This window comes from Equus quagga, chromosome 15 (genome assembly GCF_021613505.1).
Source record: "Equus quagga isolate Etosha38 chromosome 15, UCLA_HA_Equagga_1.0, whole genome shotgun sequence".
In the NCBI taxonomy this organism is placed as follows: Eukaryota; Metazoa; Chordata; class Mammalia; order Perissodactyla; family Equidae; genus Equus; species Equus quagga.
In genome coordinates this window covers 50,598,579-50,617,321 of record NC_060281.1, presented here as the reverse complement: position 1 = coordinate 50,617,321, position 18,743 = coordinate 50,598,579, and the positions used below count along the sequence as shown (strand labels likewise).

The following is an 18,743-nucleotide window of genomic DNA, read 5'->3' as shown; positions in this document are numbered from 1 at the left end:
ATATCTAATACCTACCACGAAAACATGAACCAAACCCCATTCCTTAGTCACAATTATTAAACTGAATCTATTTCTTACGCCTCTTACACTTGGTTTTGAAGAAATAACTCCCATTAGTCTTGTCAAGGAAAAAAAACCGAGATTTTTTAAAATAAGAACAGACGTATCCAGAAATGTATAATTTGTGCCACTTCTCTCGAAGCCAGAGGCCCCAAATACTTTCACGGCTAAAGTTCCAGAGATGGTCAGAAAACAGGAATATCCTTGTTTGCCACATTGCCAGCCTCCTGGAGACATACTCTAGGACTGCTCTGTTGGTCTGACTTGGAGGACTGTGCTGCCAGAGAGGGGAGACGCGATGTTACAACAAGGTCTTTCTGATATGACCAGCCATAAGCCCTCTAGTAGAGATGGGGCTCAAGACGGACCTGTTTCATGTAATTCCCCTAATAGATTTATGCTACAGGATGGCTATAATCTATGCCGTATGCACAGATCCATTGCAAGCACAGAAGCTAACTGTACTATCAACATATACATTAGATCAAACAGAAAAAGAAATATTAGCCAGAACCCAATGACATTCAATTCAAGGCCAAAGAAACCAGGCCACAAAGGTCAGAAGCTTAATAAAATTAGCGTGAAAACTGACTGCCGTGGGCACCCTCCTTCGGAATGCTATGGGATGTCCCATCTGAGTCAACAGCAGAACGGCCTGATAAAAACGGTTTTCTAGGGAAAAAGAGCTCTACGCTTGGTCAGAGGTCTTTGAAGATAGAATTAAAATCTCTGTACATTTCACCTACCCTGAATCCATACCCGTTTTTAAAATTAAAACATTCTTTCCATGACTACATAAATTACCATTGGTTTCTGAGTGCTGGCCCTGTTCCTTCCAGTCTTTCCCTTGGAACTCTTCTCTAAGCTGGCACCCTGTGCCATACGCATTGTCTCTTTCCTCATCAATAACAATTCCAACTTTCAAGGGTAGGCAATACATTTTCTCCGGAGAGTAAGGAGTGTGCATCTTCCTGGGATTGTCTTAGGTGTGTGTGAGAACTGCTGATGCACAAAACATGCACTTTTTTCCTCTGGGCATGGCACACACGCCGATACACTGTCTGAGATTGTTCAGTCCGCCTGGGTGAGGTGGGCAGACCGGATGGTGAGGCGTGGTGAGCTCACCCCCAACCGGCTAGTCAACACCAAGGATTCAAGGAATTAAGGAGGGATTGTTGCACGCTTCCAAGTGAAACTGGCAGCGCTGGGCCTTTTCCCACAGGTGCCTCTGGAACTACTACGACCATCCCCTAAAAATCTAAGACTGTAACTCCAGATCTGCGCAGAAGACAACTCCTAAGCTGCCGCCCTGGAAAGTTAAATCCCTCTGGTTTTATCAAACCAATCTTTACTAACCTACGGCCCGGTCCCCGCCCCCGCCCCAAAACGTCCCAATAGATTCCCCCCAACCCCCCTCCAACCATTCCCGCCATCCTTGCTTTCAGCAAAGATGAATGATTCCCGCGGATGGTCATATCTCTAATCTCACACTAAACTAACTCACAGTAGAAAGAAACAAACTACGCTAGCAGGGCGCCACAGCTGCTAAACGTCAGGTAGTCTATCGCCCCTAGGAGCAACCGAGACACGTGTGCAGCCCTTTATTCAGGCGTTCCTGGGCGCGCACTCGCCTCTCTCAGGCGCGCATGCACGCACACACTGGGGCACCACACACACAGCCGGGGTCTGTTTTCTCCCCCTCAGAGCTGCCCATCCCCAGTACTCAGCGTCTGGTCTGCCTCGTCCCCCATCCCCGGAACACACGCCTCTGCGCCACACACGTGGGGAAGCGCGTCCAGGAGGTGTCAGAAGGGAGGAGAGAAGCGCAGAGGTGGGAAGGCCACGGATGAGGAAAAACAGAGCTCCGAGCGGAATGTCGGATCTCAGGTCCCCAGGTCAGAGCAGACGCCGTGTGAGCTTCTGGGATGAAGAGGGGGCGAGAGGAGAAAAGCAGCAGAGAAGGAAAGGAGAGAAGGCCGAAGGAGAGTTGGGGGAGGGGGTCGCTCACCCAGGGTTTTGACAGCAATCTGCCTGGTGAGGGGCGGCGGCAGGTTGATGCACACCAAGTCCACGTCCTGATGCAGCAGCACCTCGTCAATGCGGCTGGTGTAGAAGGGGACGCTCATCTCCTTGGCCAGCTCCTCCGCTTCCTCCGGCGTGCGGCCCCACAGCGCCTTCACCGCGAAGCCCTCGTCTTTGAGCAGCGGGATGATGACACGGGCCGTGAGGCTGGTGCCGAACACGCCCACCCCGGGAAGCATGGCTGCTCGGGTCCGTCTGGTTCTGCTTTAGCTCGGATCTCCAGTCGAACACGCGCACACACACCCCTCTAGCCACTCCTGCACCCGGCTCACTGCGGTGCTCCAGACGCCGTGCACCGGGCAAGACGCCCGGGTGCCGAGAGCGCTCCGAGCCGCAGGCGGAGCAGACTCGGGGCGCCTCAGTACGGTGACTGCTGCAGTGTCCGCCACGCGGGGCTCGCGTCCTTCCCGGACGCGGCGGCAGGGATCTCCCCGGGACACCCGAGGCCCCAAAGCCCCGCGGAGCCCCGGCTCAGGCGGCGCCTCCGCCGCAGCGCCGGCAGGCTCCGTGCTCCCAGCCGAGGCGGCTCCATGGCCGGCTCATCCCCGCGCCCGCGCCGCCGCAGCCAGGGACCGGCTCTCTCCCGCGTCGTTTCCGCAGCCGGTGAGGCGTACGCACAAGCCTCTACACCGTGCCAGAGCACGGACCGGCTCGGCGGCAGGGTCCCCTTTCTCCCCGCCTTCCACTCCGAATGAAATAATCCAGCGGCCACCAAGAGGCCGGCTAAGCATGCGGCTCGGAGGGCGCCGGGCGCGGATCTCGAGCTGCAGCGCGGCGGCGGCCACGACCCGGCGCCAGCCTTCTCATTCTGCTGCCATGTTCGCTCGCAGCGCGAGTCGGGCGGCCTCGGCCCCAGGCCGGCTCGGGTCCGGGATCCCGCGGGGACGAGGGCGGAGTTGGTGAGTTTGGCTGTCACAGGCCGGGTGTTCCTGCACCGCCTCCGCCGCAGCGCCGAGCGCCATTGGCCGCCACCGCGCGCCACCCCCGCCCCGCCGCCGCGGGCTCCGGGTGCGCGCTGCGCCCGGGCTCAGAAACCCAGCCCGACTCCTCCCCGCCCCGCCTCGCTCGCCTTCTGCCCCACCGCTTCTTCCCTTTCATTGCCCTCCGCCACCTTCTTCTACTCCTCGCCCCTTTCGAAACCCCGCCCCCAGCAAGCAAATAAATCCATCAAGGCAGGGCGCGCTCCAATAGGCTAGTCATCGGTCCCTTGGAAGAGAGCAACGGGCGCCGGGGCCCAGGGAGGCCAGCTGACCCAGCGAGGTGTGAGCAGCGGGTAATTACAACCTCGGCTCCGGGAGCGTTCGCTACGTGCCGGGAACCATGGAAAGCCGGGAAGCTTTCCAGGCGTTCTCTCTTTTAATTCTAGCACCAACATTAAGGTTATTGGACACCCATTTAATTGATTATGTAACTGAGTCCTAGAGAGGTTAAGTGACTTGCGCAAGGTCACACAACCGGTTGGTAAGCAATAGGTCGGGATTGGAATCCAGGCCCCAGAGCCTGGGCAGCGAGCCGGAGAGTTCTCTCTCTTTAAGAAAGCCTGCGCCAGTGGTGCGCCACCCCCACGACCCCGGCCGCGCACGCACGGTGCAGCGGTCTTTCTCCCAGACAGTCTTGTCTTGACAAGCTGTGCATTCCCTGTGAAGCCGGCGCCCGCGTAGACGCTGGTGTGCTCGGAGGTCGCAGCGGGGCAGGGGGTCCCCGAAGCGGCTGCAGCACGTGTGTCCGTGTCCGGGTTTGGAGACGGAGGGGTCGCCCTGGCCCGATGCCACGCCAGCCTCTCTGGCCTCGCGCTTTGGCTCTTTTCGCCGTCCCTTCCTGGGACCTCCATCCCCTTGTCCCCCACCTCTACTCTCCCTGCTCCCTTCCTGAGCCCTCGCAGAGGACCCGGGAGCAGGCTTTGGCTCACCCCGTGCCCCTGGAGCCGTGAGGACCCTGCACGTGTCTGGTTTCCCTCCATATCCTCGGCATCTATCACATTGCCTGCCTGGCATGTAGTAGGCACTCAATAAACATTTTCTAAATAAATAAATGAATGTCCATTCACTGCCTGCTTTGCGCCCTCTTGAGGCCGGGGACCTGGCTTCTAGCTCAAAGTCTCTGGAGAGGTCAGGGTTCCAGCCAGGTTCATCTCGTCTTCAGCACTCAGCTTAGTGTGGCACGTGGTCCGCTCCGACACATGCTACTTGCAAGCGTTTAGGACAACTTGTAACAACTGCCAGTGAGGCGGGGCGCGTGGAGAGAGCAGGATACCAAAAAAGCTTGTGTGTGGCAATGCGGGGAGGAGCCCAACCTCAGGACATTGGAAGAAAGGCACAGAGGACACTGAGTGCTCGGGGAAGGGCTGAGACAAAAGGGGGTGTTGCTATCAATACTGACTGAGGTTTTGTGAGAACCGAGGCAGGAACAACTCTGGGGCAGGGGAGCAGGCAGTATTGTTAGGCAGGAGGCCCCTTCTCAGTACAGAAGAGACCCAATCACATGTCAGAGATGGCAGGCTCACAGGATGCAGGGGATGTGCAGTTTGGCTTTGGGATTGAAAGGGGAGCCAGAGCACCTGAGCTGGACTCCTGGCTCTCCCATTTACTAGCTGTGGGACCTTAAGCAAGTTACTTCACCTCTCTGTGCCAGTTTCATCTGTAAAATGGAGGGAATAATGGTGTATACCACAAAGAGTTTTAGAGGATTATATGAGTTAATTTTTTATAAGGTCCTGTTTATATTTAGAATAGTGTCTGGCACATAGTAAGCTCTCTATAAATGTTAAATAAATAAATATGGTGTGTTACCAACATCATTTCCGGGTAGGAGCAACAATTGTGCAAGGCAGCAATGTCTAACCAATAAGAGGGAGTTTTGCTTGTGTTCTTTTAAAGGGAACTCTACCCCTAGCTTCAGTGTGAATAAAAATAAACCTTCCTGGGCCGGCCAGTGGTGACCCGTGGTTAAGTTCAGGGCCCTCCACTTTGGTGGCCGGGTTCCCGGGTTGGGATGCTGGTCTGGACCTACACCGCTCATCAAGCTATGCTGTGGCGGAGATCCAAGCGCAGAATAGAGGAATGATTGGCACAGATGTTAGCTCAGGGCCAATCTCTGTCACCAAAAAAATTTTTTCAAATAAATAAACCTTCCACCTACGTAATCTCAAAAAAAAAGATCACATTTGATTCTCATTAGAAATGTGTAAAATAAACATTGTCCCCATTTCATAGAAGACAAAGCTAAATCCTTGCAGCAACTCCTGATTAGGGGTCTAAAACAAATGCTTCATTTCCAGCCCTGCCCCAAACTGTTTTTCCTGCAGTCATCCCCATCTCAACAAATGGCACCGCCAGCCCACCAGCTGGCTAAAACCCTCGGAGCCATCCAGGACTCCTCTCCCTCAGACACTCTATAGCCAGGCATCGGCAGATCCTGTCCGCTCTCCTTGCAGAATGCGTCCAGAGACCTCTTCTCCACCTCTGTGGGGAGTTGCAGTCCCCATCATCACTGTCTGGACCACAGCATCTGCCTCCTCACTTGTCTACCTGCTTCCACTCTTGGTCCCCATAGTGCATATTCACCACTCAGCAGTCGGAGTGATCCTTTAAAGGATAAGTCACATCCTAACCCACCAGGCTTGACACCTACCCGTGAATAGACCCCGAAGTCCTCGGGATGGGCAGAGAGGCTCTACCTGACCTAACCTCCCACCTCGCATTTCTTATCGCCTACCACTTTCCAGCCCACACCCTGCATCCCAGCACATGGCCTCCTTGCTGTGCACTGCACGGGCAGAGCCTGTTGTCTCGGGGCCTTTGCACTCACTTTCTTCTGCCTCACCCCGCCTCCACTCCCCTCCACACATATCCACATGGCTTATTCCCTCACTGTATTCGGATCTCTGCTTAGATGTCCCCTCCTCAGATCGCCTTGCCTGAGCATCCTATCTAAAATGACATCTCTGTCACATTTCACCCCTTTGTCTGGCTTTTTTTTCTTTATGGCTCCTCTCACTGCCTCACATTATATTATATACCTGTTTATTATCCCTTTGCCTCAGTAGATGATAAACTCTTTGAGATCAGAAATTTGTGTGTCTTGTTCACTTCTGAATCCCCAGTACCTAAAATTATATCTAACACCTGCTGGACACTCAGTATACATTTGTTAGACAAATACATGTTCTTCTAATAACCGTGTGTTATTATGAGGATTGTGTGAGTTCATATTTATAAAGTCTTTAGAACTGGGCCAAGTGTTGTGTGCAAGAATGGTTCAAGCCCTGGATAAGCAAGACTGAGTACGCAGGGCCCCTGCCTCAGGTTGCTTAGGCCTGGTGGCCTGTTGGTTGGGGACATGAATTGACAATGGCAGTACCATGTGACCCATGACATAGGAGGGGCCTGCAGGGGATGACTTGGAAGCAGAGGAAGGCTTTGAGATCAGAATGAGAAGCTTTTGAAGATGTGCAGAGAGAAGAGTGGGCTGGACCTAGATTTTGAAAGATGTGCAGGAGTTAGCTAGAAGACAGAGGAGAGAATATTCTAGAAAGAGGGAGGCTAAAAACAGGCTACTCAAGGGGGAAGGGTCCATGTGGAGGAAGCCAGGGAATCGATGAGCCACTTAAAGCAGACAATGAACAATCAGATTGGCATTTTAGAGCCATCACTCAGGCTCCAGTGAGGTGGGTGGACTGCAAGGGGGCACACCCAACGCAGCCCCTTCGAGGACACCACTGCAGTAACCCCAGAGTGAGGGCAGGGGGACCAGACAAGGGCGCCAGGCATGGGGAGAAAGATGTGGGCACAGGTACAGGAGACAAAACAGGGCACTTCGAGCTAGAACAAGGAGATGAAGTCTCCCGGGCCTCGTAGCTTACTGGACGTGGGAGGTGAGTGAAGAGTTGGGGTGACTTCCTAGAGTGGGGCTAGCGGAGAAGCTGGGTGTGCATTGTGTCTCACTAGTTCAGCAGGTCCTGCTTCACGAGGGCTGGGCACAAGGGCATCACTCTCAGCGCGAATCATCCTGAGCTCCTGGGGATACTGACGGAAAAACACGCTTGTGCACGTGGTACCCTCGGAAACGTCACATGGTTATCCTCCACGCTCTTCATTTGAAACGCTCTTAAACCGGGATCCTGAAACGCAATGCAACCTGACATCTTGACATCTTAAAACAGTTCTGCAAATAAGCCTAAATTTTCCTTCCCCTCATTCATGATTTAGCTGCCAACCTCTTCTATTTGCATTTGGGTAAAGATTTTAGGCCCATTTTAATGTCATTTAAGATCATTGTCATGTGACTCCGAAAGGAACATTCTAAACCTTCTTTTAGAAATAAAAATAGAAGGATTTATTTTTCATTCACAGCCCTAGGATGATGATAAAATGGAATTTCTTCTCATATTAATTTAGTTTAGTGATAATTTAAAATACCTTTCATTGTAAAAGTCGCTTATACATTTACAGAAATTTCAGAAAATAAGATGAATTCTACCTTCTTTTCTCCATCCTTATGTAGCCACTGTAAACAATTTGGTTTATTTGCTTCCACAATTTTGGAAATATTTTAATGAAAAGTAAATGAGAAACTCTTGCTATTTCATTAGATATGTTTACTGTTCTTTTTGCTACAAAGTGGAAACAGGCTTTGGTTATTTTTAGCTGAGTATCCGTAAATACCCAATATCCTTATAAATCTTAATGTTGGTGGAGTGAAATGCTTTTGCTCTTTGTAGAAATAGAGCTTTGCCAAGTTGAAAAATTTGAATAGTTGTGACTGCTGAAGATCCTAGAGCCATTCCCCTAAGCAGTTCTAACATGCATGGTGCTGAAATTTATTCCCAAACTTGTTTTCATTAGTATTTTTCATTATTTAGTATTATTAGTAGTATCATTATTAGTATTATTTCATTATTTATTTCCCTCCCCAGGGCGCCAGTGCACGGTTGTATATTCTAGTTGTAAGTCCTTCTAGTTCGTCTATGTGAGTCAATGCCACAACATGGCAGCTGACAGACAGGTGCTGTGGTTCTGTGCCCAGAACCGAACCTGGGCTGCCGAACTTTAACGGCTAGACCACCAGGGCTGGCTCGTTAGTAGAGTTTTGAAAAGTACCCATTCATCATTACACTTTCAACTCTTAGGGGATTTTTTGTCAGTAATAATAGCTTCCACTTACTGAGTGCTTGCCGTACGTGAGGCACTGAGTAGCATTTCATATGTAGTTACTCCTCCCAGCCCTTTCAGATGAAAACAGTTATCCCCATTATTGCGAGTAAAGAAACTGCTACATAAAAAGCTGAGTGACTTTTGGTTAAAGGTTGGTCATATAGTCAAGCATTTGACTGAAGTCACCTGACTTCAAAATCACAGTATGTAACCACCCAGCATGCTGTCCTTGAACTTAGGTTAGATGCCACGGACCCTATTTGCCCCTGACAGCAGGGCACGTGGCCCTCTGGAGAAGAGAAGTACACTCCTGTTTCTCTTCTACCTCCTTCTCCCCTTCCCGTAGCACAGGTCAGCTGACTCCCTGAGGAGCCGTTCACCAGAGCTGCCATGGGGTCAGAACAGGGGGCTGGGCTTTTACGCTGCTCCAGGGGGACAGGGGCATGGGACAGTACTGCCCACATCGTGTCTCTCCTGGACACCACAGTAGCCTGCTAACAGGACTGGCCCTCACACCCTTGCTGTCTCCCATCCGTAAGTGGTCAGGGTTTTCAAAAGCATTGGCCACATCATTGACTTGTTGGCAGCCCTCTGCTGCTGTCCCCCTGTGCTGTAGTACAATCTAAACCCATCCCCATGGCCCAGGAGGCCCTCTGCTCTGTCCCTCCCCCTCTTTTGTATGATACTACTCACTCTTGAGCTGACATTCCTTCTGTCAATGACACTCGCCTCCTCTTGATTCCTCTTACTTTCTATTCCCTCTGCCAGAATGCTGTTCCTCAGCCCTTCATTCACCTGCTGGCTTGTTGTCAGCCTTTTGGGCTCAATTCCCATGTCACATCCTCCCCACCCTATGATGGTAGCTATTCCGCCCCCACCCAACCCTGGCTACTGGCCAACACCACCCTGTTTAATTCTGTTCCCAGCATCCACACGATCTTCTTGAGTTGGCTTCCTTGCCCATGGCCTGCCTTTTCCAGCTGGAATAAGGACACCTTGAGTCTGTCGGTCTTGTTGGTCTCATTTATTGCTATATCTCCACGGCCTAAAACAGTATTGGTACCTCACGCATATACAATAAATCCATGTTGAATGAATAAATTCACCATGTGGGCATTAAAACATTTTCTAATGTCCTGTAATGGTATGGAAAAATGCTTACAGCATAATGTTACGTTTAAAAGACCAAAGCAATATTGCTTATGTAATATTATTGCAACTATATGCTTTTTGTCTTTTTATTGTAGTAAAATAGACATAACATAAAATTTATGGTTTTAACCATTTTTTCCCCTTCTTCCTCTTTTTCTCCCCAAAGCCCCCCAGTACATAGTTGTATCTTCTAGTTGTGAGTGCCTCTGGTTGTGCTATGTGGGTTGCCACCTCAGCATGGCCTGATGAGCGGTGCCATGTCTGCGCCCAGGATCCGAACCTGCAAAACCTTGGGCCACCGAAGCGGAGCACACAAACTTAACCACTCGGCCATGGGGTGGCCCCTTTAACCATTTTGAGTGTATAATTCAATGGCATTAAGTACATTCACATTGTTATGCATACAGCTACATATTTGTAAGAAGAAATAACCTATAAAATGAAAAGGCAACTCCTTCTCTCTACATTTCTGTATTTTACTTACATTTAAAATAAAAGAGAAAACCCATTTAAATGTTTTAAATGAACTAACAGTTCCGGTTCCATGCTCAGAAATCTCTTTTGTCTCCATTGCCAACTCTGAGTAAATGAGCTCATGGAGGGAGGGAGCCCAGAGCATCTAGCTAGTTACTGATCCTCTGAAATACCAGAAATAATAGTTGACTCCACCAGGTTGTATAGCAACAGGTTTCTGATCTGTGTCACTCACCCAGCCAAGGGAAGCACAGACACTTGTTAAAGCATGGCCCTTAGGGGTTGGATTGGGATTAAAGGAAACACACAGGGCCTTGAGCATCACAAGCTTGTGTGGAAAATACAGAACTTTCCTTCTTGATGTGTGGAAATGCTCTGGGAACTTGGCCTCTTCGTGCCCGCCATTCCTCTGGGATAATGCTAGTCTGTGTAACTTTCTGCTGCCTCAGTCAGCGTTAAGGCATGGGAGCAGATGATATCATTGTTCTCTACGTAAACAGAAAGTAAGTATGATGCTTTTTCCAGAAAGATCAGTAAGTACGCTGGAAAATGATTTAGCATCCCAAATCATTAACACGCTGCTTACACACACAGCTTCGCTCACCAGGAAAACAACCCTTGTAACAGTCTAGCAGAAAGTGAATTCTATTTAAAATTTTAATTTGCAATGGAGAGAGAATGAATGGCTTTTGCAATTCAAATTAAGGGCATTATTCCACTCCCTCCATGTCTGATGTAAGGGTAGGCACATAAAACAACATACGCTCCATTTTAAACAAGTCTCTCCTATTTATTAACTAGGCAACGTGCAGAATCCAAAATCAATCACTCGAACTGTGAGTCTGAGGGTGGTGATGCCATAACGTGGGCTGTGTCCTGTAACAGTATGGTCCAGGGGAGGGCCGTTCAGAGGGCTGAGAGACTCAGGCGTTGCTCTCAGGTAGAGGTCAACAGGGGCAAAGTGTGGCCTGGGAGAATGAGGGCAGAGAGAACAAGAACGTGTCATGCAATCAGCACAAGATGGGGGTACAACGAAACGAAGGACATTCATTCATTCATTGACTCACCCAGGGATGATAGTGAAATCATTTAACATCGGGTGTAGACAGCAGGGGTGCCAACCAATCTAAAGAAATGCCACCACACCTGGAACAGGGTCTTGGAGGCCCCCTGCTAGATGGAACATCAGCATGTCAGTTGCCGGGTCATGGGCAGGCCTGGGAGACCTGGAGAGAGGTCGGGCAGTGAGGGGGCAGAGCAGCCCTCCACGCTGAGCATTCAACCAGCAGTACAACTATCGTGGCGTGTGCTGCCAGATGACCACAGCCCCACGTCCAATCTACGTTCATTTCCTGCCTGCTCTGTCCGCGTCCCTGAGTTGCTCCCTGGGCATGCAGAGCTCACAGGCTCTGTCATGGCCCTTAGGGAGCTCGCAGCCTTGTGCATCAGACAGACAAGCAGATGGTGTGAGAGAAAACAGCGCAATGCAGTGTACAAGAAGATCATCATAGAGGTGACCTGCAGTTCTGTGGGAGTGACACACACACAAACCATGGGGTGGCGGCACGGGCGGGCGGAGGGGTGGTGGGCAAAGTACGAGGAAAGAATAAGGAAATGCTCCTTGCCTCCATTAAATTAAGTGTAGGGCCTCCAGAGTCAGCAGTGGAAGGACAGTCCATATGGAAGCGGCAGCCCTGATTCTCCTGGGGAGATTCTCTTTCCCTTCGGAGTCCCTCACCAACCATGGCTACCAACACAATAACCCACTGTCCTCTCCCCCACCCCACACCATCCCCCTGCCGTAGACACACAACTTTTCTTTTTCCTCTTCACGCACAGCCAAGATGTGACTACAGCTTGTACACAGAACTTTGCCGAGGGCTCAGAGCTAACGGCAGGGAAGTAATATCAGGTCTAACATGAAACTTGGGAATGTGGCTCACAAATTAAAGCATATTTATCTTCAGCGGCAGATCCCTCACAGAACTTCCCTACCTTTACCGCATCATGGCACATAGAAAACTAGTATCTGATAGCACACGGGGGTAAGCCAAGGAAGGCCTCAGGCATCTGGGGGTGACCGGCCTGTGGGGCCTTGGGTCCCCTGAGGTAGGAGGGACCATCTCTCTAGCAGGTCTCTAACTCACTGGTGGCCCCTGGGCCCTCTGGCCATGGGTGCGGAAGCTTGACTGTGCCCCAAATAGAAGAATGTCAGGTGCCGGCCTGTGGCTGAGTGGTTGAGTTTGCACCCTCCATTTTGGTGGCCCGGGGTTTGCTGGTTCGGATCCTGGGCATGGACCTACACACTGCTGGTCAAGCCATGCTGTGGTGGCGTTCCACATAGAAGAACTAGAATGACCTACAACTAGAATATACAACTATGGACTGGGGCTTTGGGGAGAAAAAAAAAAAAAGAGGAAGATTGGCAACAGATGTTAGCTCAGGGCAAATCTTCCTCTCCAAAAAGCATACTTAAAAAAAAGAAGAAGAATGTCATCTAGCAGTGAAGCAATATTCGTGGTTGCGCAAAGTCACAGTTAGAGAGAGAAAAGGAAGAGAATCACACGGGTAGCCACTGGCTACGGAAGAGCACAGCAACAACGCTGAAGGAGGGAACTGTCGACGAAAATAATCCATAACCAATCTATAAATGAAAATTTGGGTGAGTTTATTCTGAGCTTAAATTTTAGGATTATAACCCGGGAGAGTCTTTCCACAAAGGAACAGAGCACTCCAAAGAAGTGGGGGTACGTAGGGCGGTTATATACCCTCAAAGAGGGTGCTTCACATATGATTGAAATGTCCCTCCCACAATAGTCACAAGGTTGCCCTGTCGGCACAGGGCTTGATGGACACAGCAGGTAGTGGGTCTGCTATCTTCGTGGGCATAGCAGGAGCCAAGTCTATTGTCTCCAGCTGGGCGGTCACAGGTGAGCGCAGCAATCAGTTTCTAGCCTAAGGAAAGATGCTTAATCCTTAAGGAGACGCCAATGTTGGGAGGGGGAGGGAAGTTGCACCTTTATCTCAAGGGCCTTTTGCTCTTGCCATAGGGAATCTCTAAAGCAGATATACAATGCATGCTCAACGGTCTGGGTCAGGACCTTTTGGAAAGACAAGGTCAAGCCGAATTAGGTTTACACCAAAATGGCCTCCTCATATATTCCAATATATCCTATTACTTGCCATTTTTATTTGACAAAAGCATTGTCTATGAGAGTCCAAACTGAGAACGTTAGAGAGAAGTCAACAAAAAGTTCCCATCCCAAGAATTTCCGATGACAGTTCTCCTCGCTAAAAGAAAGACCCAGCCCCACAAAGACTCACAGGGCACTGAAGGAAGGGCTGGTTATAGGACAGAGACCTTCCCTGGCCACCCTTAGATAGAACACCCAGCCTCAGGCCAAACTAAATGAGCATTCAATTCACTTTAATCACTTCAATCCAATCAGATAACGTCCCAAGTCAAAGAGCCCAGTCGGGTATTGGAGAAGGAGAACTATTCCACACAGGAAGGGCCCAATTATCCATGGAGCCATAATTGTGTTGTCTGGGCAGACGACTCCCGCGTCACCTGCTGGGTCTCTAGGAGCACAGCGGCAGTGACACAGGTGACATTCACACCATCCTAACCTTCTCGGTCGAGGGCAGTCGTGTTACCTTAGACCCTCTGCAGACTGGGAGTCAGAGGAGGGCCGGTTTTTCCAGGCCTAGGTGGAAGCTGGTGCCCTTGGGTTCCCAGGGTCCGACTCAGGTTCTGCTTCTGGAACTCTTCCTCCCTTTCTGATAAGACAAGGTTCCTAAAAGACCCTTTTTTGACTCCTCTTTTCCAAACAATAGAAGCGTTTATTTATTATGAAAACAATACGTCGTATTTAGACATAATAATAGATATTTAGAAAGAATTGTCGCTCAACAAATAAAGAATACATATCCTTTATAAGCCCACTCAGAACATTTACACACTTGACCATTTGTTAGGCCGCAAATGAAATCATAACAAATTCCAAAGGAATGCGGTCATCCAGATGGTGTTCTTTCACCACAGTGTGCTGAAAATAGAAACCAACAGTAGATGTGTATTCTCCCATCCCATAAATTTGACAATAAAAATATCATTCTAAGTAATCTCTAGATTAAAAAGGAAACCATGATGAAAATGAAAAATATTTAGAAATGATGCACAATGCAAGCAGGCATATGAAAACATATCAGGTACAGCTAAAATTGTACTCAAGGGGAAATTGAGAGCTTAAATGCACTTTTTAGAACACAGATTTAAAATTAATGAATTAAGCATTCAACTGAATGATCTAGAAAGAGAAAATAATTAATAAATAATCTAGAAGGAGAAATTAATATAAAACACAAGCATAGAATCTAAAACCAGAAATATAAAAATGATCAATAAAACTAAAACATTGTTAATGAAAAGACAACTAAAATAGACAAATCTCTGGAAAGACTGATAAGACAAAGGAGAAAAAGCTAAATAAATGATATTAGGGACAAAAAAATACTATAATCAAATTTTTGCCTATAATTTTGATAAATTTTTGCCTATAATTTTGAAATGGACAACTTTACAGAAATATAACAATTAAAGAGTGACCCAAGAAGAAATAGAAAATCTGAATATGCCTGTAACTATTAAAATAATTGAATGGCTAGTCAAATATCTCTTCTCAAGAAAGGCAACAGGCTCAGACAACTTGACAGGCAAATTTAACCAAACCTTCAAGGAACAGATAATTCCTATCTTAGCCAAACAGTTCTGGATAGTAGAAAAAAAGGAAAAAGCTACCTGATTCCTTTTATGATGTTAACGTAAGTGGAAAAGGACAGTATCTTTTTTTAAAAAAGCAACAAAAGAAAAGTATAGGCCAATATCATTTATGAATATAAATGCAAGAAGTCCAAATAAAAAACTAGCAAATCTAGTTTAGCAGTATATAAAAATAATCCTAACTTATTAGGGTTTATCTTGTAAAAATATGTATGGCTCAACATTAGAAAAATGTATCAAGTTACTATAAAATATGAAGACGTTAAAGACAATACAATCATATGATTAAATCAGCAAATAGAGAAAAATGTAGGCAATAAAATTCAACACATTCACTTTTAAAAAGTCAAATTTTTAACAAACTTAGAATAGACAGGAAGGTTTTTAACTTGATAAAACATTTCCCACCCCCCCCAAAAAATCCCTGTAATAATATCATACTTAGTGGTGAAACTTTTAATATGTTTCTATTAAAGTTCGGGTACAAGCCGGGGTGCTCATTATCACCCCTCCCACCCAGCATTGGACTGAAGGTCCTAGACAGTGAAAAGAGACAAGAGGAGTCAAAAGAATCAGGAAGAGGTATAATGCTCATTATTTGCAAATTGTCTGCATTGACAATCCAAGAGAATCTTCAGATAAACTATTAGAAAGAGGATTCGGCAAGGTCGCTGCACAAAAGACCAAAATAAAAATCATTATCATTTCTTTATACCCTCAATAGCCAATTAGCAAATGTAGTAGAAAAAAATTCTCCTTCACAATAGAAACAGAAATTACAATGAATCTAAGAATAAGTTAAGTAAATGATGCTAGGACTTTATAGGGAAAATATAAAAAGTTGTTGAAAAAGAAAAAAGAAAAGGTGAATGTATGGACAAGAAGGAGACTCAGTATTCTTTCCCCAAATGAATCTATAAGTTCAATGTAAGGTAATTTTGAAAAAGAAAAGCAAGGATGAGCAAAGAACTATGTCAGTTATCTGTTGATGTATAACAAACCTCCCCAAAGCTTAATGGCTTAAAACTACAATCGAAGTGTCGTGATAGATCAGTAAGGAAAGGGTAGGCTTTTCAAAGTAAGTGGGCATGGGACAAATGACTTTTTACATTAAGGGTGGATTTCAACTGCCACAAGCTCTTTGATACCCCTCCCTTAAGATGCGCGGTGTCATCCCCCTCCTACTGGGTGTGGCCTGGCGTAGTGAATGGAGGTGGGCTCACTTCTAATGAACAGAATAAAGTGGCGGTGACAGTGGGTGACTTTAGAAACCACGCCATAAAAAGCCCTGCAGCTTCCTGCTTGGTCACACGTTCTCTCTCTGGAATAGATGACTCACTCTGGGGGAAGCTAGCTACCGTGTCATGAGGATGCTCAGCAGCCTGAGGAGAGGCCTCCGTGGGGAGGAACAGAGGTCTCCTGCCCACAGCCAGGTGAGTGAGCCATCTTGGAAGCACAGCCTTCAGATGACTGCAGCCGACATCTGACTGCCACCTCGGGGGAGACCCTGAGCCAGAACCACCCGGCTGAGCTGCTCCCAGAGTCCCAGCCCTCAGCAACTGTGAGGTAATAAACATCTGTGGGTTCTAAGCTGCTAAATTTTGGGGTAATTTGTTATGCAGCAACAGATAACTGGTACAATACCTCATCCCCAAAAGAAGTAAAATGGAATCCTTTCTCACGCCTCACACACAAAACTTTAGAACTTTTTAGAAGATAATGTGGGACAGTATCTATGGTTATAGAAAAGATTTCTTAAATGAGACACATACACACAGGGACATGCCATAAAGGAAAAGACACTATAACCAAGTTTAAAAAGATAAATGACAAACAAGGAGAAGATATTTGCAACCTATGGTATCCAGAACATGTAAAGAACCCCATCAAATAATTAAATAAAAGACAAACAGCCCAATAGAAAAATAAGTGAAAGAAAGAGATAATTCATGGAAGAGGCAACCTAAATGATTATTATGCGATCTCACTAGTAACCAGAGCAAATGAAACCAGATGAGGTTCTATTTCTCATCTATCAGACTGACGAAAATTAACAAATATAAAAATATCAAGGGTTGACCAGGATGCGGACAAGTGGGAATTCTCACAAATTGCTGGTGAGAATATACGTTGTTATAGCATTTTGGCAGCGTTTGGTAAAACTGAAGCTGTACATATGCTGTGACCTCTCAAGTCCACTCTTAGCAATTCTAGAGTTTCCAGAAAGACTCTCTGGCATGGTTGCACAAGATGCCTACAAGGATAGTTATTGCCAAATTGATTGTGGTAGAGAAATATAGGAAACAACCTAATTCCATTTGTCCATTAACAGAATAAAAGATGGTATATTTAAACCAAATACTACGCCAGAGGAAAGGAATTAACTGCAGTTACAGATATCTGCAGCCAATATGGATTGGCCTCAGAAACACAACGTTGATTTTAAAATAAAAGTAGAATTACTTTTGTACTGATTTTGAAATCACATGCAAACAATTCTCTCTATAGTTTTATGGGTATTTATGTGGTTTGTGTGTGTTTAAAAGAAGCTCAAGGGGCCAGCCCTGTGGCATAGTGGTTAAGTTCACATCTCTGCTTTGGTGGCCTGGGGTTCACAGGTTTGGATCCCGAGCGCAGACCTACATTGCTCATCAAGCCATGCTGTGGTGGCATGTCACATATAAAATAGAGGCAGACTGGCACAGGTGTTAGCTCAGTGACAGTCTTCTCAAGCTAAAAGAGGAAGATTGGCAACAGATGTTAGCTCCGAGCGAATCTTCCTCACCAAAAAACAAAAGAAAAAAAACTGAAGAAGAAGAGGCTGGAAGAACTCATAGGCCTGTATATTAAAACCAGACATAAATTAAACCTCAATATGTGACTTAAAAAAATAGATCTAGAAGACTGCGATGGTTAATTTACTTGTCAACTTAAGTGGGCCACAGGGTGCCCGGACATTTGGTCAAACATTATTCTGGATGTTTCTATGAGGGTGTTTTTGGATGAGATTAACATTTGAATTGCACTGAGAAAAGCAGATTGCACTCCCTAACGGGCCTCTTCCAATCAGTTGAAGGCCTGAATAGAACAAAAAGTCTAACTCTCCCTCCAGTAAGAGAATTCTTTCCTGCCCGACTGCCTTCAAACTGGGACTTCGGCTTTTTTCCTGCCTTTGGACTTGGACTGAGACATCAGCTCTTCCTCAGGATCCAGCTCACCTGCTCACCCTGCAGATTTTGGGACTTCTCAGCCTCCATAATCACATAAGCCGTTTCCTTATGTACGTATATGGAGAGACACACACACACACAACCTATTGGGTCTGTTTCATATATCTATACACATGCATAGATATATACATATCCTATTGGTGGCAGATGTTATTTCAGGGCTAATCTTCCTCAAAAAAAAAAAAAAGAAAGAAAGTAAAAATTACTCATGATTCCACAATTGTTGGCATTTTGGTATATATATATTTCTAGGCTTTTTATTTACATATAAATATTTCTTTACATATACACATAATCCCCACCCCACTTTACATAAAAAATCCCTCCTGTTTTATAGCCTGCTTTTTTCACTCAATATTTTTAATGGACATTTTTCCACATCAGTATTTTTAAAGACTGAATACTATTTCAGAAAATGGTTGCAGTTTAATTTACTTAACCAATCCCTAATTCAGAGATATTTAAGTTGTTTCCAGGGGTTTTTTTTTTAAACAAATATTATTACAATGAAAAGCCTTGTTTACACATACACTTGTCTTTTTATTTCCTTAAGCATAAGTTCCTAGAACTGAAATCATTTAATCAAACGATAGCTACATTTTAATCACTTTTGAAACATATTGCCAAGTTATCCTCACCTCCAGAAAGTTGTACCAATTTTCACTTCCCCACGCCCTTGCCAACACTGAAAGCTGGACGCTTGAAGATTGTCTTGACCAACATCTTCTCTGTGGTTTATTTATTACCTCCAAGAAGACTTTAGCTTCCTGCAATTCTTAATAAAATCCCCAAATCTTTGACAAATAACAT

General features: G+C 46.6%; 1 protein-coding gene across 1 annotated transcript in view; it reads right to left on the bottom strand.

Moving 5' to 3' along the window:
- The window catches only part of GFOD1 (glucose-fructose oxidoreductase domain containing 1), a 105,632-nt gene extending 103,311 nt beyond the window's left edge, over nt 1–2,321 (bottom strand). Inside the window, exon 1 of the mRNA XM_046639566.1 lies at nt 2,069–2,321. Coding sequence (XP_046495522.1) covers nt 2,069–2,321 — 253 coding nt within the window. The remainder of the gene's footprint in view (nt 1–2,068) is intronic.
- Nucleotides 2,322–18,743: the final 16,422 nt, after the last annotated feature.